This window comes from Larus michahellis, chromosome 2, assembly GCF_964199755.1.
Source record: "Larus michahellis chromosome 2, bLarMic1.1, whole genome shotgun sequence".
In the NCBI taxonomy this organism is placed as follows: Eukaryota; Metazoa; Chordata; class Aves; order Charadriiformes; family Laridae; genus Larus; species Larus michahellis.
The window spans coordinates 19,361,612-19,389,474 of NC_133897.1; the positions used below are offsets into that span (position 1 = coordinate 19,361,612).

Sequence of the window (27,863 nt, forward strand, 5' to 3'; positions counted from 1 at the left end):
AACCTTGATGTTTACTGCTGATATGCTATGAGTAGTGACTGATACATTGAATTTAAACATTAGAAGACAGTGCGCTACCAGAGGATAACTGTTCATAATAGCAACTATTGCAAATTTTTATACCTGCCTTAAATAAAACAACTGTCAATACACTTTTAAGGAAAATCACTATGGTACAGCTGATAAATAACAGGTTGCACCCACTTACCAATGTCTCCTCTTTTGCCTTCTGGTGGTAAAACCAGATGCCAGCATTCAAGAATCACTTTATGCCTAACAGACCCTTTCCATTTATTGCCAAGTCTTAGGTTAAGACTTGCCAAAAGTAATCTGTTAGTATTCCCAGACTTTGGAAAGTGGGGATTACCTACATAATATCTCCCTCTCTACTGCCTTCAGGTAGTATGTCTTGTTTCGTTTCAAGTCAAACTACTGAGTATACGTGACCGAGGTGGAGCTCTCCCATTCTTCACAATATCTAGTAAGTGCTAAGTCCTTTCACATACAACATGAAGCTTTTGCCTATCAGCCCTTAATTTCACTGAGCCAGCACGTGGTCCTGGAGGAACTAAACACCAACCTGATTTTATACCCTGTTAACTTGGTTTGCCACTTCTCTTACTGTGTTGCCCTAAAGCATTTGGCACTTACACCGTATTATAACTTCTACTCATTAGCCATGCTATCTTAACAGCACTAGCAAAATGGCTGGAAAACCTAAAGTTGTAAAAACACTGAGCCTGTGAATACTTCATTTCTATCAAGTTAAAAAGTAACTTTGGTTATCCAAGTGATTTTTAATGAAAAACTCAAAATCTTAATAAAAGGTTAATATAATTCATCTTTTCTGATTTGTTTCCTCTATTTTATTTTCCATGCTTCAGACGTACAACACTGCTTGTATATATAAGTAAACACAACATACCAAAATCCACAAGCTTGACTCCTCCTTCAGTGGTCAAAAGGATATTATTTCCCTTAATATCACGGTGGATAGTTTTGTTTTCATGCAAATGCTGAAGTCCCTGGAATGTGAGATATAAACATGGACGTTTTACTAACAGCTTTATTCTCTGTATTACATTTGCAGAAACAAAAAGGTAGCAGAAAAGTATGAAAAAACTTAAAATAGATTTTTTTTTTTAATCCAAAACCACAGAATTGTCATTCTTACCACAAAAACACTTGGCACATCAGAAAGAATAGATATTTTTATTGACATTTAGGGAGGTGCAAGCATAGCTGGTGTTAATTAAAGTATTGTCACATGCTTTCCCAGGACAAGACTTCAGTATATTGGTGCTGAAATGGGTCGAGGGAGGTGATTCTGTCCCTCCACTCCACTCTTGTGAGACCCAACCTGGAGTACTGCTTCCAGCTTCGGAGTCCTCAGCACAAGAAGACATGGACCCGTTGGAGCAGGTCCAGAGGAGGGCCTCAAAGATGATCCGAGGGCTGGAGCACATCTCCTATGAGGACAGGCTGAGACAGTTGGCGTTGTTCAGCCTGGAGAAGAGAAGGCTCCAGGGAGACCTTACTGCAGCCTTTCAGTATCTGAAGGGGGCCTACAGGAAAGCTGGAGAGGGACTTTTTATAAGGGCATGTAGTGATAGGACAAGGGGTAATGGCTTCAAACTGGAAGAGGGAAGATTTAGATTAGACATCAGGAAGAAATTTTTCACTATGAGGGCGGCACTGGAACAGGTTGCCCAGAGAAGCTGTGGATGCCCCATCCCTGGAAGTGTTCAAGGCCAGACTGGATGGGGCTTTGAGTAGCCTGGTCTAGTGGGAGGTGTCCCTGCCCATGGCAGGGGGGTTGGAACTGGATGACCTTTAAGGTCCCTTCCAACCCAAACCATTCTGTGATTCTATGATTTTCATACATCCTGCCTATATGGTAGGAGCACTCACTGCTAATCAGATGGCCTCCCTCTGTGTTTCCCCAAAACCAATCTCGGTTTTATTTTCCTGCTTCCTAATGGAGGGTTTCTTTGACAGATAATTTGTAGAAATATTTTTCCTGCATTTCTTCATACTTTTCCCAATAGTCAAGACTGATTCCAGTTTAGTCTGTTATTGTCAAAGAAGACTTTCGGTCATCTAACTTCAACGCCTGAATGAGCAGCCTGGGATTCCCATAAAGCAAATAAAACCTCCATAGAGAAGTCCAGAGCACTTTGGTCTTCCTCATCATGGATCAGACTGCCCTAAGTTAATCAGGGACAGGGGAAGGTATATACTCAGGAAGGACTTTCTTTGTCTCTTGTTTTTTTTATGGAAGGTGATGATTCTGTTGTGCTGTTGCAATTCTTCTGGCTCACATAAAAGCATGAAAAGGCTACTTGATGGTTTCTATGTTTCTCAAGTCTATAGTGAGGTCGGAAAAAGAAAAGAATAAGGGATTGGTAAATCTAGGAGTGGCATGATGTATTGAGGATCCTGTGATTACCCATCTAATGCTACTGAAAATCTTGTAGAGAACTTTTTTTATGTTTAATTGCCCCACTTTATATCAAAGAGAAATTTAAAGATAAAAGCAGAAAAAAAGCACTATAACACAGCATTATATATTACATCTTTAGACTACAAACTCAAAGAAAACTGCAAAGGCCTAAATTCCACTGCAGAAAGACAAATTCTAGTTAAAAGAAAATGAAAAGTAAAAACACTTGATCCTGATTAGCAAGAAAGATATTTCTTGTAGCAGTGTTTCAATTCACTAGATCTGTTGATCATTTTGCTATAAAAATATTTTGTATCCAGACATAAGAAGTTGAACACTATTTTGGGTGTATTTCTGCTATGTCTCAAAAGAAAAGTGATTTTGATGCAGAACTGTATTTACTAAGGAAAGGAATCGATGGTCAGAAATCTATTTTCATTCTCTTAATAATGAAACAAACAGATGAAAAGTTCTTTACCTTGCTTATTCAAAAAGAACCGTTTGAGTTACATGTTACCTTGATTTCATTAAACACTACTATAATGTAAGATGGTGAGCCATGTTAGTGGGGACATGATCTTCATTCATTCAAAGAAAAAATGAGAACTGAATATTGACTGTGCTTTCACTGTGAGCTTATCTTACCATCAGAGCTTCGCGTAAAATGTAAGCAATTATAAGTTCATTCATCCTTTCGCCTCTCTTCAGAAATCCTTTCACAAGATCAGTCACAGATCCACCATTGCACAGCTGCAAAACATCAGGGGAATATAAGGAATTAAGAAGTGTTGGAGTAGCCACCCAGTTTTACTTTTCAGTAGTTTTCATATTTGTAGCCAAATGAGCTCCTATTAAACCGGCAAACCACAAATTTGTCCTTATGTCTACCATTTATACAAACAACACACATAGCACTTTTGCCAATTTTTTTCACTACTTTCTGCATTTAATTCCTCTTGCCCAAACACAAGTACAGCAGTCTATCTCTTTGTTTTCCTATATACATGATTGCTTTTCACTGAAACAGAAGTAGCTTATAGTGCGGTAAATTTGCTGTGAAGGCATGTTCTGTGGGGCACACTAATTGCTTCTTATATTCATCATGTGCAACTCACCAGCAACACAAATTATTTCAGCATCAATTCTCGGGTACAAAAGCTACATACAACATAAAATGGATTTAAGGCATCAGAAGACAGGCAGCAGAGGAATTCCCACTACAAGAAAATTTTCCAAGGGGAAAGCTGCCCTCTGCCAAGCAGCACTTAATTCCTAGTGTAGAAGGATGTTATAAACAAGGGATGAGCATCATGGATGATGAAAGCAACACGGAAAGAAAGGTCTCATCTCCCACCGAAACAAGGTGGGCCACAGGTGTAAGACTAATTATAGCCCTTGTAGCATCAGCCCTGTCAGCTTCTTGCTCGAGATGCAGAGCCATGATCCACTCTGGACAATCCTTTCTCCTGCCTAAAGCCCAGTTAGGGTCCTGCAAACCCCTGTCCTGTCCTGTTTAGACCTGCAATATTGCATATGTTCATTTTTATCACGTACAATTTTTCCACAGGAAGAAGGAACAACGTAACGCTAGTGACTAACTGTAGCAGTTACAGACCCACAAAGATGAAATCGGTACTTGAGCCCTTGAACTACCCATAATGCACCAAACAATACTCATTGATTGAAGAGCCATTGCCTCTGTAAAGGAGTAGCTGCTTCCAATAAAACAGTGAAACAAATTCTAAGTTTTATACTGTATCATCCAGTAGCTTTTCATATGAAAATAAATACCCACATAAGACATTTTACCAATATAGCACAAAAGAGTAATTCTTTTTGACTACAGATTTTGAAGTCTATTCAAATCGAGGGCATAATTTATCAACAAAACCTTTCAACTGCAGAACTCCACACATCAGGTACTATTGTATATGATATTTTTAATCTGTTCTTCTATTCCTATACATTTTTTCTGTGCTGCAATTACAAAGAGACTTGCACCTAACAGTAGAAAACATTTTATAGCCCTTTTTGCCCAAACCTAACGATAATTTTCTGACTACCTTTGGAACCCCTGGGTTGCTTTGAACGTGCACCACAAGAACGCCTACACAAATACTATTCGATACATAAATCTTGTTTCAAGATGTGCCCCCCATCAGGTCAATGAAGGCTCTGGTCTGATAGATGCTGAGCTCTACAGCAACAATCTTGGAACTCACTTAATCTCACCCTTACTTCAGTGGGACAATATGCATGCTTAGAGAGGGAAGAACTCATATGCTTAAATGATGAGATTAAGCGCTTTGCTGGATCAGGTCAGATTCCCAGGCAGGATTTAATTTACTGTCTTTAGCCACATTGGTCTGCCTTCTCCATTGACTTTTTCGAGTTACTTTTTTTTTTTTTTTTTTTAAACAATGACATTATCTTTCCAGAGTCTCTATAGTTTTAACTTTGTCACATCACTGACATGTTTAATCAAACCAAATGGATGATGACAATTCTGGTTAATTTAATGTACTCTCATTTCAGGGCACTGAAAGTCTCTGACAAGTGACAAACCAATTGTGAAATAAATTACACATATGATATTTTCAAACTAATTTTCTTCATTATCTAGTATTAAAATTTTGCTTCTTATAGATGGATATTCTTTTTTTTGTTACAACACTGGATATCTGTTAGTCTTTCTGTTCAAAGTAAAGAAAACTAACTCAGAAAGGAATATATTCTTTTTGTAGATGGGACAAGGAAGAAACTATACCTTAGAAATCACCTTCTTCAATGTTTAGGCAGTAAAGCCAAGACTGAATTTATCTGCCTGGGTCAGCAATGTTAATTTTCACTTTATTAAACGTGTTGCTTTAAAAATTTTTTCTACCCCCCCATTAGATATAAATCCCTATTACGAGATAAATAGCTGCATTGTCAGATAAACCTTATCCAAAATATCAGGTGAAGTAAGATCCTAAAACTGTGATTATTTTAGACCAAACCAAAACTTAAACTGGGTATATAAAAGGTCAGCTGAGCAGGTCTTGAAGAAAAAAAACAGAAGTCACCCACACCACCATGGAAATCCTCCGCTGACGCCCAAGGCAGGGCTGCTGCTTAGGCAGAGGTCAGCTGAGGATCTCAGACACAGGTTCTTGCACACATAGGGCAACTTTTCTTTTGCTACTTCTGTCTCAAAGAGTTGTACTTACATCAGACAATTTGTATTTTCCTGAGACCACCAGCATAGGAGGAAGAGGGGAAAAAAGTGTAAGTATTAGAATGCTAGCAGCTATAAGGAGAAAAAAGGATTATTGGAATACAACTACAATTAGAAAAGGAGATTATGGCAGACACCATATGTGTGTGCTCTGAGCTGCGTGGGGTGGGGGTGGGGGTACGATGACGACAACGATGACACAAGTTAGTATTAATGTTGTTCTATTTTTCTACAGGTCAAACAAGTCCTCGTGGGTAAAACGTTGCATCCAGTCTCATTTCCTATTTCTACTCTCTATTTTTTGCAAGTGAAGCTGCCACATGTCCCTGTAACCATGCACATAACAAAAGTTCAAATGGTGATTCTTTCTCCTGATTCAGGCTATCAAATTGCAGGCGTGTTCCATGCAAATTTATTATCATAAACACATCAAAAAGTCCCTCTCATAACCAATCAGACTATTCTCTTCCCTCTCACAAGAAGCTACAGAAAACTACAATACTCCTGCCCAATACAGTGCTGGACCATGCTTGCTTGGGAATCTGAGTAGACAGGGAGATAAATTATTCCTGGGGATGTTAACCAGGACCTAGTCCATGACATAAAAACTTAAAGGGGGAAAAAACCCTAAACCATAAAAAAAAAATAAATAAAATATCACATTTCCTTAACTCATGCAGTCCTTCAGTAAGAGATTATGGGATAAACATCATTTAGCAGTACTGCTACACTGGAAGTTTCCTGGGGTGTTGTTAAATATTGCAGTTTATAATTATCATCTCTGCTGTTTCTCAGTAGCATGCTGTTCAAAGTAAAACCTGTGTAGCCTCTTACCAAAGTTACTGTGTTTGAGTTAGGCTAACTGTAATGCTTAGATGACAAGAAATCATGAAGACAACAGAGATAATTTTTTTAAAAGATCTCTCTAGTTTCCAGGGAAGCATCTAGAGAAGAGAGGTGCTGGTAGCTATTATTTCGTTACAAGCATTGTGAAATCACATAGCCAAATAGTTAATTAGTCTGTGTCATGACTCCACATCATTCAATAAAAGCTCCTCAGAATACCCTGATGAAGAGCACTAGAAGCAGAAAACAAGAAACGCATGGAGAACTGGGGACACAGACATACAGCAGAAGCTACGTGTCTACCTGCGCTGTGCCACAGGGCTGCTTCCTACCCTCATGGTCAAAGTAACTCACCAAATGCAAATGTCTCCCAACCTGTCATGAAACATGGGCTCTTCTAAGAGGAGAGAGTAATAATTCTAATTCTCCCATGCTCCCAAAACCACATATACGCATGCATTCTCTCTTGCACACACAGGCACGTTTCTTGTGGTTCCTATCAGTTCTACAATACCTATTTTAAGCAAGCAGTAATCCCAGGAGGAAAACTGGGTATGGGAGCTGTGGTGGTGGCATCTGTTAGCTCAGGTGTGGCAGCACAATAGTAGAAGATGTAAACTGAATGGACTTTCTCAGTTTGGTTCTCAGATACCACATACTCCAGCATGTGAAATGCACGCAAAAACAAAGCTGTTCAGTCTGGTTTTAGGAAGCCTCCAAAAGCTTCGTCTTCCCAAGGAAGGATAGAAATCCTCTTTTAAGCTTTGAATAAACTTAATTTAAAGAGAGATGCTCTTATAAATGTCCAGCCTATGAGACTTAGTAAGGGAAGATATTAATGATCCTCCCACAAGGATGTTATTTAGAAATGCCACCTTGATAACTTTGTACTTGAGCAATTTTCATCAATTTAATGTTAGTCACCACTTCTATTGTTCCCTTGTGATTTACAGGTATTTTCTTTACTGGCAGTATTTTCAGTGCCTGCACTGATAGAATGCAAATATTACCTGCAAATACAAGCAACTAAAAGGGGGGTAAACTGAACACTTCGGGCTACCTAAAAGGGCATGGAGAAGACAGACGCTTCCCAGAGGCACACAGCGAAGGATGAGAGGCAACAATCCTCAGCTGCAAGATAGCTGATTTCTACTGGACATAAAGGAAAACTTTTCCCACCGAAAGTATTTAAGCACTGGAACAGATTACCCAGCACAAGTCTGTGTTATCTCCATCCTTGGAGATATTCAAAACTTGAACGGAAAAGACCTTGTGCAAACCTGTAACACTGAAGTTAATCATCTTTGAGCAGGGGGCTGGACCAAATAACCTCCAAAGGTCCCTTCCAAGCTGTAATTTTGTATGATTCATAATAATTGGATTTTAAAATATTTAGTCCCTAGTTTGGATATTTAGACAGCAGAAACAGGGGGAAAGGACTAACAAGATCTTGCATACTCAGACCACAGGAAACAATTTGATAGAAGGCTTGATCTGTGTGAAAACCTGCCTGAAAGGGCTGTAGCTCTGATGACCATACACAGCTGTATCAGAAGAGGTGCTTATGACTCTTCTCCAGTGGTAGTGAAGGGCTCCTCCCTTATGATTGGCAAAGACTCATATTGGGATGACATACGGTCCTCCACCCACCCATCTGCCACGACCCTGTGCTACTGTAATTGAGCTATTAGCATGCAAAGCTATCTTTAGCAATAGATTTATAAAATAGCATGATCCTAACACATGAAATGTCAGTTAAAATTGCCATCACATCACAGTCACGCAGGTGTTCTTTGCAGATCTTATTCACTCTTCATCTGACCCAGCTGATACATTTCTCTCTGTTCAGCTCCTCTCAATTCTGATGCCCACTGAATAAGGATTCAGTACCACCTTTGCTTTTAAGAAAACTATCAGCTGCACCTTTGTTAGGGGTATTACAGCCTTTAATCATCCAGTTGCTCCTGATTTATGCATCTGTACTAAGTTGTCAGGTAACATTTGCTTGCATTCTACAGTTGTCAAGGTGCTTTCATCTTATTTCAGTAGCTTGGATGCAAATAGCGGGGCAACTACAATTACTACCTTCCCTATCTTTACAGGCTGCAGAGACATAATGACTGAATAGCACATCACAGATGCACAACTTCAGGCATGTACGAATGATAGTTATGAAAAAGTTACCATTGTCCAATCTTGCTTTAATGTTATCACACATAGGAATGCTAAAAGCATCTCAGGCACTAATCTTTAGTTTTTTCTGTTCTTAGAATAGATAATAATCTGACCTGTTCTACTGAGCATGCAGTACAGCAGCGCTGCCAGCCTCTGAGCTGACTGTACCTTCCTTTTAGTACTCACTGCTGTAAGAACAAAAGATTCTGATTTGTTGCTGCTTTGTTGTCACAACACTACAGAAACATAGGAGTAAAAGGGACTTCAAGAAATAATTTAGGCCACTGTGTTGGCACTGTGTAGAGATCTGGTACTTTCAGGCGGTCCTTGACAGGTATTTGTCTAACCTACTCCTAAAAATTTCCCACTGAGGGAGACTCCAATCTTTCTAGGTAGTCTGTTCTTGTGTTTCACTAGCCTGATCGAGCACTTTTCCTACTATCCAACCATTTCCAATTATTCTTTGCTTCCAATAAATCTGTTTTATTGTTGCCCTTCCCTCCAGTAGTCTTTGAAAATAAGTGATCATTATTCTCCATTTAACATCATCTCTGTCAGACTACTGTCACGATATGTCATTTTTCTCTTTTCTAGGCTGTACAAAGTTAGTCACTGTAACCTTTTGAAGTCATCTATGTTTTCTAAGTTTAGACTGCCTGCAATTTGCCACTGCTGTTTGGGACACAATTTTGGGCCAAACTGCATACAGAATTTCTTTGGAAGTCTTGCCTTAGCTGGGAAAAACTGAACAGAACAGAATAATCGTCACTTTGCAGAGAATCCCTTTCTGAAGTCCCATTACCTAATCAGGTACGTCCCATTTCTTCTTCCTACAGACAGCAGTATTTTGCAAGTGTCTACTGTTTTTTTTTTTCCTCTGATTCAAAAAAATCCCTCCTGCAAGCACAGCTGTGAATCTGATGCCATCCTCCAACGTGCCTGTAATCAAACTAGGTGTCCACTCCAGACTTTTTATGTGGACTTTGTCTTACCGCCACAGTTACTTATGAACAGAAACAGGACAAAAGCTGATGCCCGCTTGAGGTTCTCCTATTCCCAAAGTGAACTATGATCACTATTCTTTGAGCGCGGTTTTACGAAAATGAGGTCATCTGCTTTATTATGTGACATTTCTGTATTTCCACATTTTTCTCACAAGAATGTCACATGGAACCATCCCAAATCCGTACAAAAGACACAGTCACATCTATTGCTTTCCCCTTACTACACCGGTTATCCTGTTAAAGATGAGATTGTTCTGGCTCAACCTAAGTTGACCACTTCTATCACATTACTGGGTTCTGGGTATTTCTAAACTGGTTTCTATTAATCTGTTCTAGAATCATTGTGGGTACCAAAATTAAACGGACTGGTCTGTATTTCCCTAGGTCATTATTTTTCCTCACTTTGTAAAGACATACATTAAACATTCTTTTATCCCATTTCTCTTTCTTCTTAGTAATGTAATCTTGTCTTTACTACTCCACATTAGCCTTTCTGAGCTTATCCTTAAATGCCTGTACCTTAGCTGTGCATTTTTGTTTCTCCTATTTGAAGGCATTCTGAAACACTAAAAGAAGCAAACCCTGATGCACTCTTACTCAGCTCTTACTGTGCTTTTATCTTTTCTCTGCATGAGCTAATTTGCTATTGTGTGTTTAATGTCTTTCAATAATTGCCAACTATCCTGCTTTCCTTCATTTTCACACTCTTTCTCCTAAACACAGCTAACTACCAGTTCCCCAAGCTGGGTGAAGCATACTCTCCTAAAGCTCATTATCCTTACCCTGCTGCTCCACCACCCTTCCTTTCCTCAGGAAAGTGAACGCAATTCTTTTGGGGCCTTTTTTCACTCAAATTTCCTTTCATCTTCGACTTTTCAAAACAAACCTTGTCTACTAGAACAGAATCAACCTGATACAGCCATTTCCAGAGTCACTGTCTTTTTGCCTTCTGTCTCCAAGACAGAACTTGATGCACTGTCCGTCTCACAATCCTGGCTGTCACGCAGGGTCAGCTGTGACCAGATTAACTCCTATTCTCTGCCTACAGTGTGACGTCTTCACAACTATTGCCACCAAAGAGCACACTCCACTGACAGTACCTAATGCCAACTACAAATACTCGAAGGTCCTTGTGAAGATTTACAGAGAACTAAATCAGTTTCTTCAACGGGCCAAGTGGTTCAATATACACAGCTCCTGTCTGTGCAGCGTAGTTTTAATTTCACCTCAAATGGAAGAAAGATGTGCACCGTGGCTCCTATTTTTCCTAACAACAGTACAAGATAACCCATAACCAAAAGAAACCATAGCAGTGCTCTATGCTTTTAGGTAAAGATGATTGCTTTCAATTTGGTGTTAATGAAATGTATCACTGAAAGAGACATCTTTCCTGATTTATTTAGCTTCAGTGATCACAAACCATGTGGTATTTGTAATTTTGATCTCTTACATCATCTAGCACCTCCAGGGCTGTGTTAGTCACAGCCTCACGGGTGTTTGTTTGCTGCTTCTGATTTCTTCACTTTCAGTTTGGCTTTTAACTTCTTATTTTCTTTGTCACACGCATGCACTGACAAGACAGACAGCCTGGGGAAAAGTTTGCCTGTTCCATCTTATGCAATGCTGGCCTTCGCAGCCTCTTATCTTTCACAGTCAGGACATAAATATCTCTACTTCACACTGTGGCCAAAATGGAAAAGGCCACATCTATGCCAATATTGTTTTTTTCTAAATTTCTTCTTTCAAACTCAGCATAACTGAATGAAGCCACCAGGCCTTACATATACAAGAAGAAAAGAAGTAAACCCCTGAAAGGAAGACTTTTTTCTGTTCTAAAACATTTGTAATATTATTTGGTCTCTATCAGAATGGAAAAAAAGCAAGTAGATGACAGTGCTGTACAAAAGGTTTACTGGGCACAGCCCAGCTGAATTCCCTTGCTAGCTCTTCCTGATGCAAACTTCATATTACACCATCCCATAATTCACATTCTTTATGTTATAATACATTTACATGCCCCTGAAGTTGCTAATGAAGAAATTAATGTATCACCTGTCCATGTCTCCCAAAAAGAGTATAAAGCTGAAGTGGTATCAAGCTATAATTTGGAATAGTGTTGTGTAAAGCAACTGAGATCTAAATCACTGGATAATGTATTTACAACAGAAATTCTTTAAGAGCTTCAACTATAGCTTCACAGCCTGGCAACAGCATAACATGGCTGTAATTTTTTAAAAATCAAACAAATGGAAGGATCATTTTGCAAAATCAGTGCTAACCTAACTACAAAACTGAAAGGCACTGGTCAGTAAACTCAGGCTTTCTGAGTAAATGCAAGAGGAAGCTTACCAAGACAGAAGATTTTGATACAGAAAACTTCGTGCAATTCATCATTTTATTATACTCAAGGAGCAGGGGTAAAAATAACACTTAGAGTGCACAACCATTCACTTGGCTAGAGAGAAAAAGCAGGGCCTAAGTCTGGGATCAATATTGTCAACAGAAGTATTTCTACTGACTGCTGCAAACTTAGCCGAAGCTCTGGAAAACACATAGAATCTCTTAAGTTAATAGGGCAGCCTGTGGTAAGAGGGAGCACTTCACAGCTTTTATTGCCTGCTCAGAACGACAGTGCTTTTGTTCACTCTTCACCAATTAGGAAACGTTTCAAAGCACCTTCCTCTTTTGCAGTATCATTTCTAGACAATTCAGGGTTCAGACAGTAGTTCCAAGTACTACCATGTCCACACTACACATAATTCATTTTATGTCTGTGTTCTTACACAAAGACAATAATTTAGTATAATTCACTGTAATTTAAATGACTGCAACAGAAATCTTCCCTACTGAGTTTGAAAGCATGGCTGGGGAAGCACAGATCCAAACAATGGGGCTTGTCTAAAGGCTCCCTTTACAAAAGGAGTGAAGCTGAAACAGACTCAGCCAAAAGCCAATCCCTCTCCTTGCAGGACAGCTCGGCTTTACCACTCTAGGAGTTGCCTGCCTCTCTGCTGACTACAAAAGGAGCCATGGTGACCCCATGACTGTCATGGGACCCTAGTGCAGCATGAACATCCCAAAGGACGTTCCAAGATATTCTTAAAGAGAATTTTGTAAGAACCAAAAGGATGCTAAACTCAAGACTTCTTTTTTTTTCATCTTTAAATAAACTACTGGCATGATTAACTCAGAGAGACTAGGTCAGACAGAACTGAAATTAAAGTGCACTGTAAACCAATCTCTCCCTGCTCACTCCATCTGTGCAAGGTAGTTTCTTACTTCTAGGGTTTGGTTTCAGCCAAGTCAGCAGCCTTCTGAACTGCAACAAACGCTGACATCCTTCCTGGAGGCCAGGAAACTTCTTTTTGTCACCAGTGACACCTGGCTGGCTGCTTTCTGCATGTCCCAGCTCCTTGTTCCTTGCTGTAGCACTGCTCTCCCATAGTCTGCAGCCTCCAGACCGCTGCCCAACAAAGAACAGAGACGAGACCTCCCTCCCTACAGCCAAGTCCATCTCCTCCAGTCCCTCCCTTTATAAAGGGACCCAACAGGCAAACTGAGAACAACCACAATAAAACTATATTGTCTAGCACACTTGAATTTAAGTATTTAACCCTCAGGTGTCTGAAGCAAAAAGAGACAAGCCTTAGCCCAAGCATTCTTACAACAATTGATGCCACCCCCCACTAAAACTGAAGGTTTGGTAATCTGGGATTTAACCAAAAGCTATGCAAATGTGGGGTTTGGTGGCTTTTTTTTTTTTTTAAATAACCTCACATCTTTAGTAAAGATGTGATCAAAAATAAAATGTACAGAAAGCAAAGTGATGTTAAACATTAGAATGTGAGAGGCATAAGTTGGATGGGCCAGGCTGGATGGGGCTTTGAGCAACCTGGTCTAGCGGGAGGTGTCCCTGCCCATGGCAGGAGGGTTGGAACTAGGTGATCTTTAAGGTGCCTTCCAACCCAAACCATTCTATGATTGATTCTTGGAGAGTATTCACATGCTATTTAATTACATAGTGGAATGGTAAAACTCAAGGGTTTTTTTTTATAGGCTTTCGCTTTACTCCATGGTGGCAAAAATTGCTAGAGGTTACTCAGAATCATCTTGTTGTATGTGCAGTGTTCTCCAGCAAGGTGGGCCATAACATACGCTCATCGGCTGTTTAAAAGATGTGGACTCTGCAAACCACAATGTAATATGAAATACTCATTACACAGAGAAATTACAAGTATTTACTAAAACTTCGAAGAATCAAATGATAGTTGTAGCCACACATCTTTGATCTTGAGAAAGCAGGATACAATTCAAGAGTGAAAAATCGCTATAATTGGGAAGCAAAGAGGGACACATTAGAAATGGAGAAATCAAGGGGGATTCAGACATGTAATGGATCAAAATATTCAGTGTTAGTCTGAGTGGGGCAATTATAACCAAAGACATTACTGAAAAATGACCCATGTTAAGAAATACGAAAAAGCAATTTTCAATTGTTTAATTTTTCTTCTACATACGTCATTTGGAAATATCTGATAATATTTAGATAAATGACAACTGCCACCCACCCACCCCCCATAAAACCCCAATGGACTAGTTATTTTCCATTATGCTTATTTCCTGGAAGATTATTGTTTTATAGTAATTCTCCCATATCAAAAAATGTGCATATCTGCTTTCTTACTGTAACTCTTATTATATATTCCATTATACAGAGCAACTTCCATCCAAAGCTTTTTTTAAACTCCACAAACTTGTCTTTATTTCCCTTAGATGGAAACATATCTGCAGATAGTAACTGCTGTATTTAACAAAAGCACACTGTAAACATGCCAAAGGAAAATCCTAAATAAATAAATCATATTATTCATTCACCACAACATCCTCTATTTCATGTAAAAGAGAAGTAACCGATACAGCGATGTCTCTGGTTTATCTCAGGTAGGCTCATCTCTTTGAAAACCAAAATGAGACCATTGGGTCCTGCTTCTAGGTGTTCACACAGATTCCTGTGGGACTCACTCCAGCCAGCGCCTGTTACTCAGAGAAGCCTTCCAGAAAAAGGCATGTCACTGAATTTGGATTTTCCCTCTCTTGCCAAACCTACCACAGCAATCAGTTTCCATACTTCTACCCATTCCTTACAACTGTACTGTTTTTTTAAAGAGAAAATCTTAATTCAAAAGGAGTTCAACAATTTAAGTCCCAACAGCTTCAATGACATGAGATTGCCTGCTAAAATTTAGATAAGATAGATCTAAGTCACTCCCACCGTGCAACATCCCAAAGGTGACCTCAGGATCAGCATCTCCTCAGGCTCTGCGCCTTCCTGCAGGCTGTGGGCTCTGAGGCTGCAGATTTTTTCAGCCAAACGTCTTTCCACATCAAGAACAAGCATTAGCTGCTTCACAACACTGACAGCAGCTCCTCTCTCCCTCTTCCACGCGCTGAGAGGTGCCACGAAGAGTGACAACACCATTAGCTGAGAAAGGAAAGAGATCAAGCTAATGGAGAGAAAAATGCTTTACTGCCGGCCATCAGGACTCTTAGATGGCGCTGGAAAGCTCAGCAAGAGACAAGGACAGAACTACTGGCCGTGCACTGAGCTTTTCTTTTCCGTGCCCAGCCTGTTTTGTCACAAAAAGCATTCTGAAGCGATAGTCTATGCCTGGATGCACAAAAGGAGCGGTATCTTGCGAAGTGTCCTGTGTTACCTATGTGGGGGTGACAGAACATTCTCACTGCAAGAACCATACCGTCCCCTGGCCCATACATGTTACAGGACTGGGACATGCGACTGAGGTAAAGGCACTGCAGCCCTTGGCAAGAAAGATTATCTAGATAAGCAGATTTTTTTAAAATATTGATCTACCTACCTAGCACACAGAACTTAGCAGTCTCCTACAGAGCTCATAAAAATCAAAATTAATGAGAAAAGTAAATATATTGTCACCTACTGCAAAATTTGAAACAAGTGTAAAAAAGTCTCTCTCGGTTGGTTGGGGAGGGGTTGGGGGAGGCAGTTCATTTTGAGGTTTTTTTTTTTTTTTTAGTTTCTGGTCTCTTTTCATGTTTTACATCACCCAGTCTCCCACCTCTCAAACAGCTGAAGCCTCACACATGTTAAGCCACACAACAGCAGCAGAAATATTTGGATGATAGATCTCTGCCTTTGTGTGTGTGTGTGGAGGCAGAAAAGGGATCTGAATTTCATAATACATTGTTATGGTTGTCCTGATTCTAGAAGGCTTCTGGCTATTTTTGCCTCAATTTTTTAAAAATACCAATACCTAGATCTTACCTTGGACAGTGGTTGCTCCTCTTTTGTAGCAAACCACTCTGCAACCTAGAATTATACTGTTAGTATCTCAACTCCCCAGCTGAAAAAAATCTCCCTTCCCCAATGCAACTGAACCTGCTGAGACTGATATTTCTTTAGATGCATAACTGTACTTCATAGATAGGACATTATATAACAGAAAGAGGATTTCTTCTTTTTAAAAAAAATAAAAGAGAGATGCACTTCAGTGAACTACACCATATATTAGAATTACATGCGATGTCGAAAAAGCAACATGATCAGAAACTCTTCCATGTATAGTAGGTCAGTGAAGGATCCAAAACTATTAGTCACACAAGATTTGGGCATTAATTACACTCATTTTTCTCTGACACATACGTAAATTGTGCTGTCACTGTTCATTTATGAATCTGTGAGGAAAATTTACACATATTTCATGAATTTTAGGGCGCTCTCTGCAACCATAGTTAGCATTTGCAAACATCTGGAAGCATCTGATTTGCTAAACTTCTCTCTCCAAACACCAGACACAGCAGTGCAACAGCACAGCAGGCTCACTCCAGGCCAGGTGCATCAGTGCAAGTGTGTTGTTCAGCAGTCTTCATTTCACCCAGGAGTCACGGCAACACCTTCTGCTCTTGACCTTGGTGAATTCTTATCCCTAACCAGCCACCTCCAACCATGCCACTCTTCCCTTGAGCCCTCATGCTGGCTGCCCCTTCTCAATCACATCAGGTATGAGCTAGTTGCTTCTACTGCCAGGACCCATAACAGTCCTAATACCTTTCCTTAGACAGCAAGGGATCTACTCCTATCCTTGATGAACTCACAGTGCTGGCATCCATCACTGGCTACCTGTAGGCATAACGTGTTTTCCTTTCTGCTTTGAAGGAGCAGCCAACACAAACAGAAAACCACACCACTATCCCCCTTCAAATCCTCCTTAATAACTCTCCTGTGCTGCAATGCTGACAAATGCTTGCAGCTGCTTGAGATCACAGCTGACTTCTGTTATCCCCTTGGTTCTCCGTTTCCAAATCCATTTGTTCTATTTGGCTTAAAGCTTTGATGTAAGCTCCCTGCTACAAAGGCTCACTTTTAGGATTGGAAAGGGGTGAGTAATTGATACTCCACACGTTGTGCTGGGCTCTCCATCTCTGGGCAAATTCAAGTCTGGTAATTCTTCTAAAGGAGCTGCACAAAACCAGAAAGGACTTATATCGGGGAATCTCAGCATGTCACCTACATATACTGAGTCACATACATAACTCACCAGACAACTGCAACTACCCTTATAATTAGTAATTGAGTAGGAACTACACTTGTTTACTACCCTGTGCTTATCACACAGCAACAGCCTCTGACAGATAGCTTCTCTCACTATTCTTACACTGTTACAAGTATTTTGGCTAGATGTGCCAGCTTTCCCAGGCCAGGCAAGCCACTAGAACTAATCTAGTAGCAATGGACTGCCATCACATTGGTGCAGCAGGTTGGCAGTTTGGTACACTGGCACGTTATTCCTTTTTTCCATATGGCGCTAAGTGTCCTCACTCAGAATAAATGGAATCCCCACTATGGGTTTGTACTTTGTCTATGCTTGTGAGGAGAGGACCAGGTGAACTGAAGCACAACAATTTCCTGTGTTCTAGTTTAATTCAAACTCCTGAGAGCTTCTATTTACTGGGTTTAGTGATTTTGTACTTTCTGGGAAAAAAAGCAACACAAACAGAAGCATCCCAAGGATTTAAAAAGATAATTTAGATATTTGTACATTTAAAATTTTTCCTCTTGATGTTAACTTTAAGAGATCAAAATTAAGCAACAAATTTGAATCATTTCAGGCAAATTTTAAATTAGCAAATATAGCTGCTAACTGGATCACAATAATCCTTCATGATAATCTTTCTGTAATTCTTGTGAGTTACCAGTGTCCGGTTAGCAGTTTCGACTAACATCAAGAAACATCCAGATGATTGAACTCAAAGTATAACACTTTGCCTGCAACAATGCAGAATAACACAAGTTACCAATTTATTTCAAGCATTTATTTTCCCACATTATAAGGTTGAGGAAAAGGCTAGCATGCCACTTCTTTAGAGAAGCAGCTTCCGAGCACAAGCTATTCTACACTTTCACAGGATTTCTCTGATGAAGACAACCTAGAACAAGAAAACGTTCTACACAAGAACAAAGATGAATCAGGTTCATTTCAGTCTGGGCTGTGCATAACCAGCACCTGTACAGATTGTACTAGCTACTCAAATATCGTTTGCGAAGGTACTTTTTAAGTACCTGGTCAGAAAACAGAGCATTGACAATTGTAACATATTCCTCCTTTTCAAATTAACAGGATTCTAAATTTCTTACCACACATTGAAAAATATTTTGATTTGGAAATGTTTTCATCATGTTGAAAACATTATATTCTAGCATATGGAATATACTACGCATAGTAATAAGTATAGAATAATGACACACACAAAAATAATTGCATGCTCTAAGAGGAGACTGTATAGCATGACAGTATCGTCATCAGATTTACTGTATCCACAAATGGATACTAACTAGAATATCTGAGACATCCTTAATACAACAATCATGGTTGCTGGACAGCATGAGGGAAACAGACTGCAAAAATTGGACAGCTTCTTCCTAAATAGCATCTTCTACTGCCACCACAGGAGACAGAATGCTGGGCTACATGGACCATTGGTCTATCTCAGCAGGGCATTGCAAATGTTCTTGAGATGTTCACATACACACTAGGAGAACCAAAACTAAAAAGAATGCTTTGACAGTCTTCTTAGAATTCAGTACAAAAGGATTTATTCCCCTCACTTCCTAGTGATTCCCTCTACCTCTCCAGAAATGGAGATGTAGACCTGTCCAAAAATGGAGAGGTTTCTATAAAATGCTTTGATTTTAAAAACCTGTACTTTTAGGTGGGAAGTCACTCCATCCAAACTTTTTTCCCCTACCAAGCTATGTTTTAACTCATGCAACTAAAATCTTTTTTTTTTTTTTTACTATAAAAATAATGGATGCTCCCTCTATTTCCTAAGCATAAAAATAAATTGAGAATGATAAAATATACTAGCTTACTTATCTGACTCACAAAGCCAAATCCACCTCAAATATGGCATGCATAACTGTGTCTTTTGAAAATAGACTAAGATACTTCTTAAAGTTCTACCTGATCTATGTAGGAAATGAACCATAGAAATATGGTGCATTATGATTCTTGGCTTCTGGCTTACACTAGCACGTAAAAGCTGTGTAAGACCTACCAGATACCTTGCTGTGGTATTTTCAGCCTTCACTCAGTCTTGATTAGGTTGCTCTTTGCACCAGATCTCAGGTAAGGGCCCTGCCACTTGCTCTCTCCACCTGCCCTTGACCTACGTGCTCACCTGTAGGGCCTGATATGATTTACCTCTCTGCTCCATCTTCCATCAGCTGATTTCCAACTATTTCAGATCTATTCCCTTCTGAACTAACATCCAGGGCAGAAAAAAAATGGGCTATAGCATGCTGCTCTGCCTTAGCCGTGTCATCATGCTGATGCCTGCTGACATGAAACTGCTAAGCTGACTCATTCCAAGTATAATACTCAAGTGGTTTCTTTTCAACACAGACTCAATAGGCCAATTTCTTCTGCCTGCGTCTCTGGACATATGTGACAAGGCTTAATATACCTGGCAAGAATCCTCCCTCTAGCAATATTCTTTATTAAAAATGTGATTAGAACAGCATCCACAGAGGAGCAGATGTTCAGCCTATCTGAGTGCAGCCTACAGAGAGAAGGGCCTTTCTGAACTCAGGATCAAGGGTACTGTTACTCTGTACAGATGTATTCCTGTTTCACATTCATTCCTGTAGGTGGTTTCCCTAAAAAACACTGAACTGCGAAAGTTCGGTTACTTTATTACCAAAAAATGATAATTATGCTATAAGTTCTCATATGATTAGTTTTCCTCTAGTTTTAAATTATTTGTTAAAATCTGTATTCTATGCTAGCCTCAGATTTAGGTCCTATGTGTTAACATGAACACAACATAGCAACTTTACACTTCTACAAATACTGTACCAGAGTGTCACACACAGAAGTGTGTTATGCAAAAAGTTCGTTTATTTTTCCAAGTAATCATTATTCATGTTTTTTAACTGATTAGATCTACACTGGATAGTTAAATCAAAGTATGAGATTATCCACACATCTCTTGGTACTTTATTATATCAAAAAGTATTTGTTTATTTTAACAGAAAAAAATTAATGAACAATAGCTCCTACTTTCTCAGAAGCATATTTCCAGCTCATAACACTGCAACTTCAAAATGCTTTACAAGATCAATTTGGTAATTTGCACATTAGCACAGAGACATACTACAAAGAAAACGAAATCCAAACGTTCACTAGAAAATGAGGAATTTCACTTCAAATTGGAAAAAAGATTTTCTGTGAAGGCACATGCTATTAAGCAATTATTAAGTGAAGAAATTTGGAAGAAAAGTCATGTTTACCAAGATTATTCTATAACATATCATTTCCATCATTTTGAAGCAACTGTTTTTGGCATCTATTGACATAGAAACTGTCAGATGATCCACACCAATAGGTCAGCTCCAAGTTCCATTTAATTGTAGGTAAATATTTGCAATAGTCATCTGGTTTAATGATTTCAGTCACAGGACGATACCTTCAACCTGGATTATGACCATCCAGTGCCTCACTGTTGACATATGCTTTAGAGTGAGAGCAAATGTTAAGCGTCAATTTTAGTTAAAAATGGAATGTCCAACTATATTGTTGAAGAATTTGAGAGTACAGGTTCAACAGGTACCAAATCATGCAAGAATAGATTTGTTTTGGAAAACAGCGATGGAAGGTGGGGTGGAATATTTCACACCAGGACTGCAATAATCTCATCATAAACCCATCTAAAGTCTTTTCCTTTATTCAGAATGGGTGTAATTTACAAGGTCTGACAATTTTATTGTCTGACAATTCAAGTATTTGGGACTAAAATCTCTCAGGAACCCTTTACAATATTTGCAGGATAGTCCTTTTAGCTACTTGGTCAGTTTTGGCTTCAAAACTGTATCTCAGACACTTACCTTAGCCTAGTTCAAACCTGATTAGCCCCTCTTCCCCAACACCCAAATATGATCAAGTGCAATACAAAACAGCTACCAAAAACTATGGTATATGTCAAACATCATCACACTATATATACTAAAAAAAGTGTAAGAATTGAACAGTAAAGTTCATATAACTAATGCTGAATTAGGAGAAAAGAAACCTGGCAAGAATCTTTCTTTCCAGACTGGCTTGCTGTTGATATGTTGGACACGTCTTAAAGAGCTGATAATTTGCTTTGTCTAGGAAAAAAATGATTTAATAATATCTACAAATATGGATTCAGACACTCCACAGAGTAACTCTGTTGGTAAACTACAGTGGTGGCTCTAAGCCCATTACTAAATGCTGAGTTTTGCCACTTACCACAACCCATTCCTAGCAGAATTTGAGAAACTTTCCCTCCAAAATCTCCTTCCCACAGATCTCATCAGAAAACACAAAAGCAGAGCAGAGCAACAAGTTCTGCTTTTAACACCCCACTGCCCTGTAAACTCTTCCTGGCAGCTGGAGCTTTGCAGGAATCCAGAATACCACAGCGCACAATAATCTGATTTGATTCTCTGCTTTTCCTCCTTGACATCATTTTGCATTCAGATACTATGGAAGCTGCTTGAGATTATGCAAACTGCAGTGGTGTGCACTCTTCGTCCTTCCAGTCTTTGGGAACGTATCTACAGGCTAGGTGCTGATTGCTAAAGGGTTCATCTTAATTTCAGAGGATTACAAAGAATTTGCATGGTTTAGTTGATAGCTTTTTTGAGAGAAGGAGACAAGAAAGATCTCATCCTTCGTATCACACTCTGCGAACCTTAATTTCAAGACTGGATTCCCCTCTTCAGGGCATGCAATAGTTATAAAGTGATAATGCTCTTTTAAGATAAAATAAATAAATTTAAAAAAAAAACAAACTCAAAGCAATGGAAACAGAGGTCTCTGTAAGCTAAAGTGAAAGACTAATCACCACCTTTATGAATTTAGACACAAATATATTGTTAAAAAAAGCCAACAAAACAGATCGGAGATAATGAAAATGTCTTAATTCGTATAAACTGTAGGACACCTAAATAGCTACTATGAAAAAGAAACTGCAGTGGCCCTGTAAAACTGCATACAAGCTGAAAGGAAGGTGACAGTTCGAGGAATCTGTTCCATGACAGTTTTCATTCACAGGTACCTTTAGTAAAAGGAAAGCTTCACCAAAGTTACCATTGGAATTTATGTTTCTACTTATGCATATCTACGCATACAAACAACAACTGAAATCCACTGCATTCATGGTGCAGTGACAGAAAGCATCCAAGACTATTCCACATGCTCCATACTAGCATTTGCACATATACAGCTTGGCACACAAAGAGTAAATATAAAACTTGTACTACAGATGTAGGTTTGTGTTTCTCACATTAAGAAAATAAATCCCTGTGAAATATAGAAATTAGAATATAAAAACTTGACTGTTTCCTCAAAGTCTGTTCCATCCTGGCTGTTTGGCGTCCATCCTGTACAGGTCAGAAGTTTCACAGATGGAGTTTCAAATGCCCAGCAGACACAACAGAAACTAGATTTTTCAAAGATACTCACTGCACAAAGAGCTGACGTCTTTTGATGTCAGTCTAACTTAATCATTTGTTATGATTTCCAATGCAAACTATTCTTAAAAACATCTTCCCAATGTAAGTCAGAAGAATTTGGAAAAACTTTTAGAACTTAAACATTTTTTAGAGCTTGTTTCCAGGATTAGATGCCATTGTACCATTGAGATATTTGGCAGAAGATTTGTATTCACTCATCTGACAAGTCATAAAATACAACCAATTCTTCAATCTCAATCTTATCAAACACTGATCAAACATCAGCAAGAGCCTTGACTGTTATGAAAGGCACACCATTCCTGTCAGAGACATTCTTCTTCACCTTCCTCTGGGGAAAGGAGGTTTTTGCAGAATAGGTTATAGTGAATCTATGAAAACAGTAACAACCAAGCTCTTTGCTCCTAGATTAGTCAAAACTAAAGACTGAAACACACAAATTACAGGCTTTATTTTGCTCTGACTCCATTTGAGGAAATCCTGCTGCTTTCATCAGTAGTTGGGCAGTAGCCTGTTTTTATTGGTTTATTTATCTATTTGTGCATTTACTTGCACAAAAAAAAAGCAAGTTAATTAATTAATTGAATTTCATTTAGGAAAAAAGTCATCACAGTGGTTTCCTTTAACTGCTATGTCATATCTTAGTCATATTTCAAGAAATGCTACTGGAAGAAGATTCGTATAACAAGCCTTTCACCAAAGAAAAAAATTTTAGGTAGCAAATCCTATGAAGTCCTAATAGAATTTATATCCATGTTCTGAAAGAACAGCACTACCAGTATAATATCAAAATACGAATACTGAACTCAGAGCAGACCATTAATTCTGAATACTGAAGAGACTAAACAGCAGCATTTATCACTTCATATGCAATTACTCTAAAGAAAGACATCAAAGAAATTACTTGCATCTCATTCATTAAGTTTATAGTCAACATAGGATTGCCAACTGGAAGAAAACTCTTATTTTTCTGAATTATTTACCTCAAGAACTAGCCAAAGCTGGTCTCCATTTTTCACATCTTTCTTATAGTACATGCCGTAGAATTTGACTACATTGGGATGATCAGAGAGAGCTTTCAAAATGTTGTACTCTGCTTCAATTTCTTCATCAATATCCTAGTGTCACAAATGAGAAATACACAGCAGTTAATAAGTAAATAATGATAGCCATTTTAAAAACCCAACACATAGCATTTTCTGTCTATTCAAAGGTAGTTTGAAATAATGCAAAGAGAAAAAAAAAACATAACACAAATGTACCATTTGCAGGGCTACAAAGCTTGGTTCTGTTCACTCATTTTTCCCCCCACTGTTTAGATCTCAAAAAAATGTTAACACGCTTGTTTCCAGATTTAAAACATTTTTAATGGATTTGCTATTTACATGCACCCAAAAAGAAATAGAAGTGAAAAATCAATTCTAGAGGAAGGCTACCTATGAACTCCACTACCCATATGAATGGATTTCATATCAATGAAAAGCACTCACTCAGTGCCAAGAACCTGGCAGAGAAAAGGGATGCTTTGTATTCCCAATGAATAACACTCCTCATTTTGTTCACCACCACAGGCATCTGCCCCTAAGAGGACTTTGCTCGCTTGCTTCTTATACAGGTCTGTCCAACGCTAAATCCAACTCAAGTTCCTCATATTAGCCTTGTCTCTTGAGATCAGCTTGACTGGTCTCAAAGAACTGTGCCCATCACCAGTATCTTCAGGAACTGGGCCATTAAACATTCATATTGAGAACACAAGGATAAGTCTTCCCACAATGTTTTAGACATTTTTTTATCATAGTAGCTAAAAAACAGCAGAAGTTTTCCTCTTTCAAAAAAAGGAGTAACTCACTTCAAGTTAATTTTCCCATAAGCACAACACAGGATACAGCCAATAAAAAAAAAAAAAAAAAAAAAAGAGAGATGCAAAGAAGGAAGAAAAAATGAAGGCACTGAAGATGGCAGAGAAGGAAAGGGAGGGTGGAAGATAAGAAGGGATGAAGACAGAAAATGCATCTGGCAAAAACCCAGAAGGACATATCATAAAGCAAAAAAAAAAAAAAAAAAAAAACAAACAAAAAACAAAACTAACCCCAAACCATGAAAAAACCCAAAGTGTTGAAAGCCGAAAAACTACACACAAAAAATATAATAGCCCTGGGTGCCCTGGGCAAACTGGAAGAGAATTAGCCCACTGTCCTACTGTGATTTAATAAAGGTTTCCATTTCCTGAGGGTTACTCAGATTTTATGAGATTTTTACTATTCGAGGAGAAATGAAAAGAGAGAGAATGAAATGAATAGAATATTAATTCTGTGCATAGTAAGAAGAAAAAAAAATCTTCCTCTGTACGTTATGAAGGAAGAAAACTAGAAATATTTGGTTGAATTTATAGTTACCTGCATAAGAGTACCTCTTTTAGAAAAGGTAGAGGGAATATTTTCATGTGAACTTAGACATAGGATAATTTGGCTAAGAGCCCTAAAGTACAATGGTATTTACTTATAGCCCTGAGGACAAGACAAAGAGAATTCTCGGTTCCATCTTCATATATTCTCATTTAAACACCTTCACTTTCCTGTTTCAGTTTCAAAAAGCTGAGCTGTTATTCAACACAAAGAATCTGAGAGCTCTGAAGGATTAAACATGAAATGCTTATTTCAGTCTCACATCACTTATGATAATGTAATTTACCAGTTTAATTCGGACATATCAGTTAAACCAAGTGATACAAAACCACATTTCTTCTGCTTGTTTTTTTTCAGTCCACATCTCAAGAGGCACAATTCTGAAACCATCTTCAAAGAAAAAAAAATGGAAAATTTAAAGAAGAAAATAGAGAAGTATCTTTTTCTTCATTGCAATGGCTCCCTCTGCAGCCATTAATAATACTTTCAGTTTAAACAAAAAGAACTAGCTTATTGCATTCACCCTATTTCTAGCATAGGATTGCCATTTTAACAGTAACACGGAGGTACAGCAGCTACTCCAGTCATCCTGTAAACAGGAGGGGGAAAGGAAGAATAGTATTCTTAAAACAAAAAGGAGAATAAATTCTGTTAAAAGCCCCAGGTCTGGGAATGTGATGTTGACTGCATTACCAACTTTCATTTTTTCATTAAAATAAAGAATCTGTTTTCATCGGTTATACCTTTTCCCTTCTTCAATTCCTTATGTTGCATTTTTATACATCATATTTCTTCTGTATTCTACTTGCTTATCTCCTACTGAATCTATTTCTCTTTCCTCTAGCATCAGCTTTACTACCTCTTCTTTCTTCTTGTCATCATCTTTTATGCTTTTCCTACAACCTCCAAAATGTACACAACATTGAAAGTTTCCCCAATGCCTTCAGTAATCCCTGCCATAGCCAGCTGCCACTTAAGAACCATTCCTGAGGACTTGTGAAATAGATGAAAGCAGAAGCACTTCCTGCCGTACAGGTATTTAGACAAACACCAACTGCAAGAAAATCTTCCCTATTCATTGTAAGCACAAGAACCTCATTTACAGAAAGCAACAAGAGTCAAAAATAGAGTTTCCAATGCATTTGAATTCATCAAGATCCTTATCTATTGGCTGCAAATCATATTTACTTTGGGAGAGGTATGTGCTATTGAATTGAGACAAGCCTACTTTTGTTGCTTTTAAAGCACACAGAAATAAAAAGCGGATCAACAAGAAACAGAGCAAAGATAATGCAAGACGCTATGTTTTCACAAACACATTTCATGGACTTACAGGCCACGGTATCATAATTTGACAGCGTGTGATATGCTGGGGTAGACAGAGCCCTGTGTGGCTGTGCAGCTCCAGACCTGCAGCGTTGCACAGGGCATGGTGAGCTCTTCCCTTCCAGCCCAGAGGTCATGCAATGGAAGCACACGCCTCATAACCCCACACTGGGAGTGCAGAAGATGAGCTCAAAGGGGCTACTTGAAATAGGAACATCTCCTTGTCCATGTTTTGCAGGTTACTGTTCTCAAGAAAAATCCCAAGCCACATGCAGCACCACTGAAGTCAACGGGGTATGCCTTTACAAACCAGAGTAATGCTCTTCCTTACTCTTTGAGCATTAATCTGCCACCCAACAAATGTTAATTGAGAAAAAAAACATACTCTACAACATAATATTTCCACCTCCCAGTCACCTGGTGCTTTGTGTGTAGGAGCTACTGCCTTTGTATTTTCCCTTTGAAAAGATGGATCCCTCTGTGATAGCTACATATTTTGGCACGTTCTGAAAATGCAGAACCAACAATAAGAATAAAAATATGCTATGTTATTTTTAAAGTATCACTTATAGCACATAACTCAGCCAAAAGCATGTACTCAAAATCGATGCTTGAAGATACATCTAAAGGATTTACAGGTACATAATTTTTCTTACTGGCTAGTATGTAAAAAAAAAAAAAAAGGGGAAGGGAACAACAGTAAAAATAGAAAAAGCAAGGACTCCTGGTACTGAAAAGGAAAATAGTCAGCTCTGTTTCTGAAAGTAGGAGATAAACAATGGGGAACCAAAGGCAAAAGTAACAAAGTTTAGGTGTACTTCTGACTTGTACTTTATGCAACCACTTCCAAGATCACTTACGATATGAAAAATGCATTGCTAGCTAGCCTGATACTTAACAGGTTGAAGCAGTCTATTTCATTATCACTTCTATCTGCAAATGATCTACCAAGATTAACAGAAAAAAAGACTACATAAATTGACTTACAATTAAATAAGCACAAACCAAGTAATTTAAGTAGCTTACGTGAACAGGATCCAAAATTTTGACTGCTGCTTTGCTGCCATTTTTCTTATTTAATACCTTGAAAACTTTTCCATACGTTCCTTTGCCAATAGTCTCAATTATTTCCCAGGTATCTGAAGGATCAGGAAAGCTGTCAAATATTATTGTTTTCCCAGTCAACGGAAGCATCTCAAATGATGGCTCCTAGGAAAAAGAGATTTCAATGTTCACTCAACAAATGGTTAATAGCAATTGGCTTCCTACAAATGCAAAGAGAAATACACAATCCAGTCTCAAACACTAGAAATGTTTTTCCACGTAGTGTGCGTGCACTGAAAGCATAATGAACAAGAAATGCTGCACTTAATACAGGTACGTGCAGTCAACACGCTATCAAATGAAGGGAAAT

At 38.6% G+C, this 27,863-nt stretch overlaps 1 protein-coding gene across 1 annotated transcript in view; it reads right to left on the reverse strand.

Moving 5' to 3' along the window:
* The window catches only part of MYO3A (myosin IIIA), a 121,183-nt gene that overhangs the window by 83,809 nt on the left and 9,511 nt on the right, over window positions 1–27,863 (reverse strand). The window contains exons 2-5 of the mRNA XM_074573422.1: window positions 27,476–27,658; window positions 23,702–23,836; window positions 3,089–3,193; window positions 926–1,025 (exon numbers count right to left, since the gene is read on the reverse strand). Of these exons, the coding sequence (XP_074429523.1) occupies window positions 926–1,025; window positions 3,089–3,193; window positions 23,702–23,836; window positions 27,476–27,643 (508 nt within the window). The 5' untranslated portion in view covers window positions 27,644–27,658. The remainder of the gene's footprint in view (window positions 1–925; window positions 1,026–3,088; window positions 3,194–23,701; window positions 23,837–27,475; window positions 27,659–27,863) is intronic.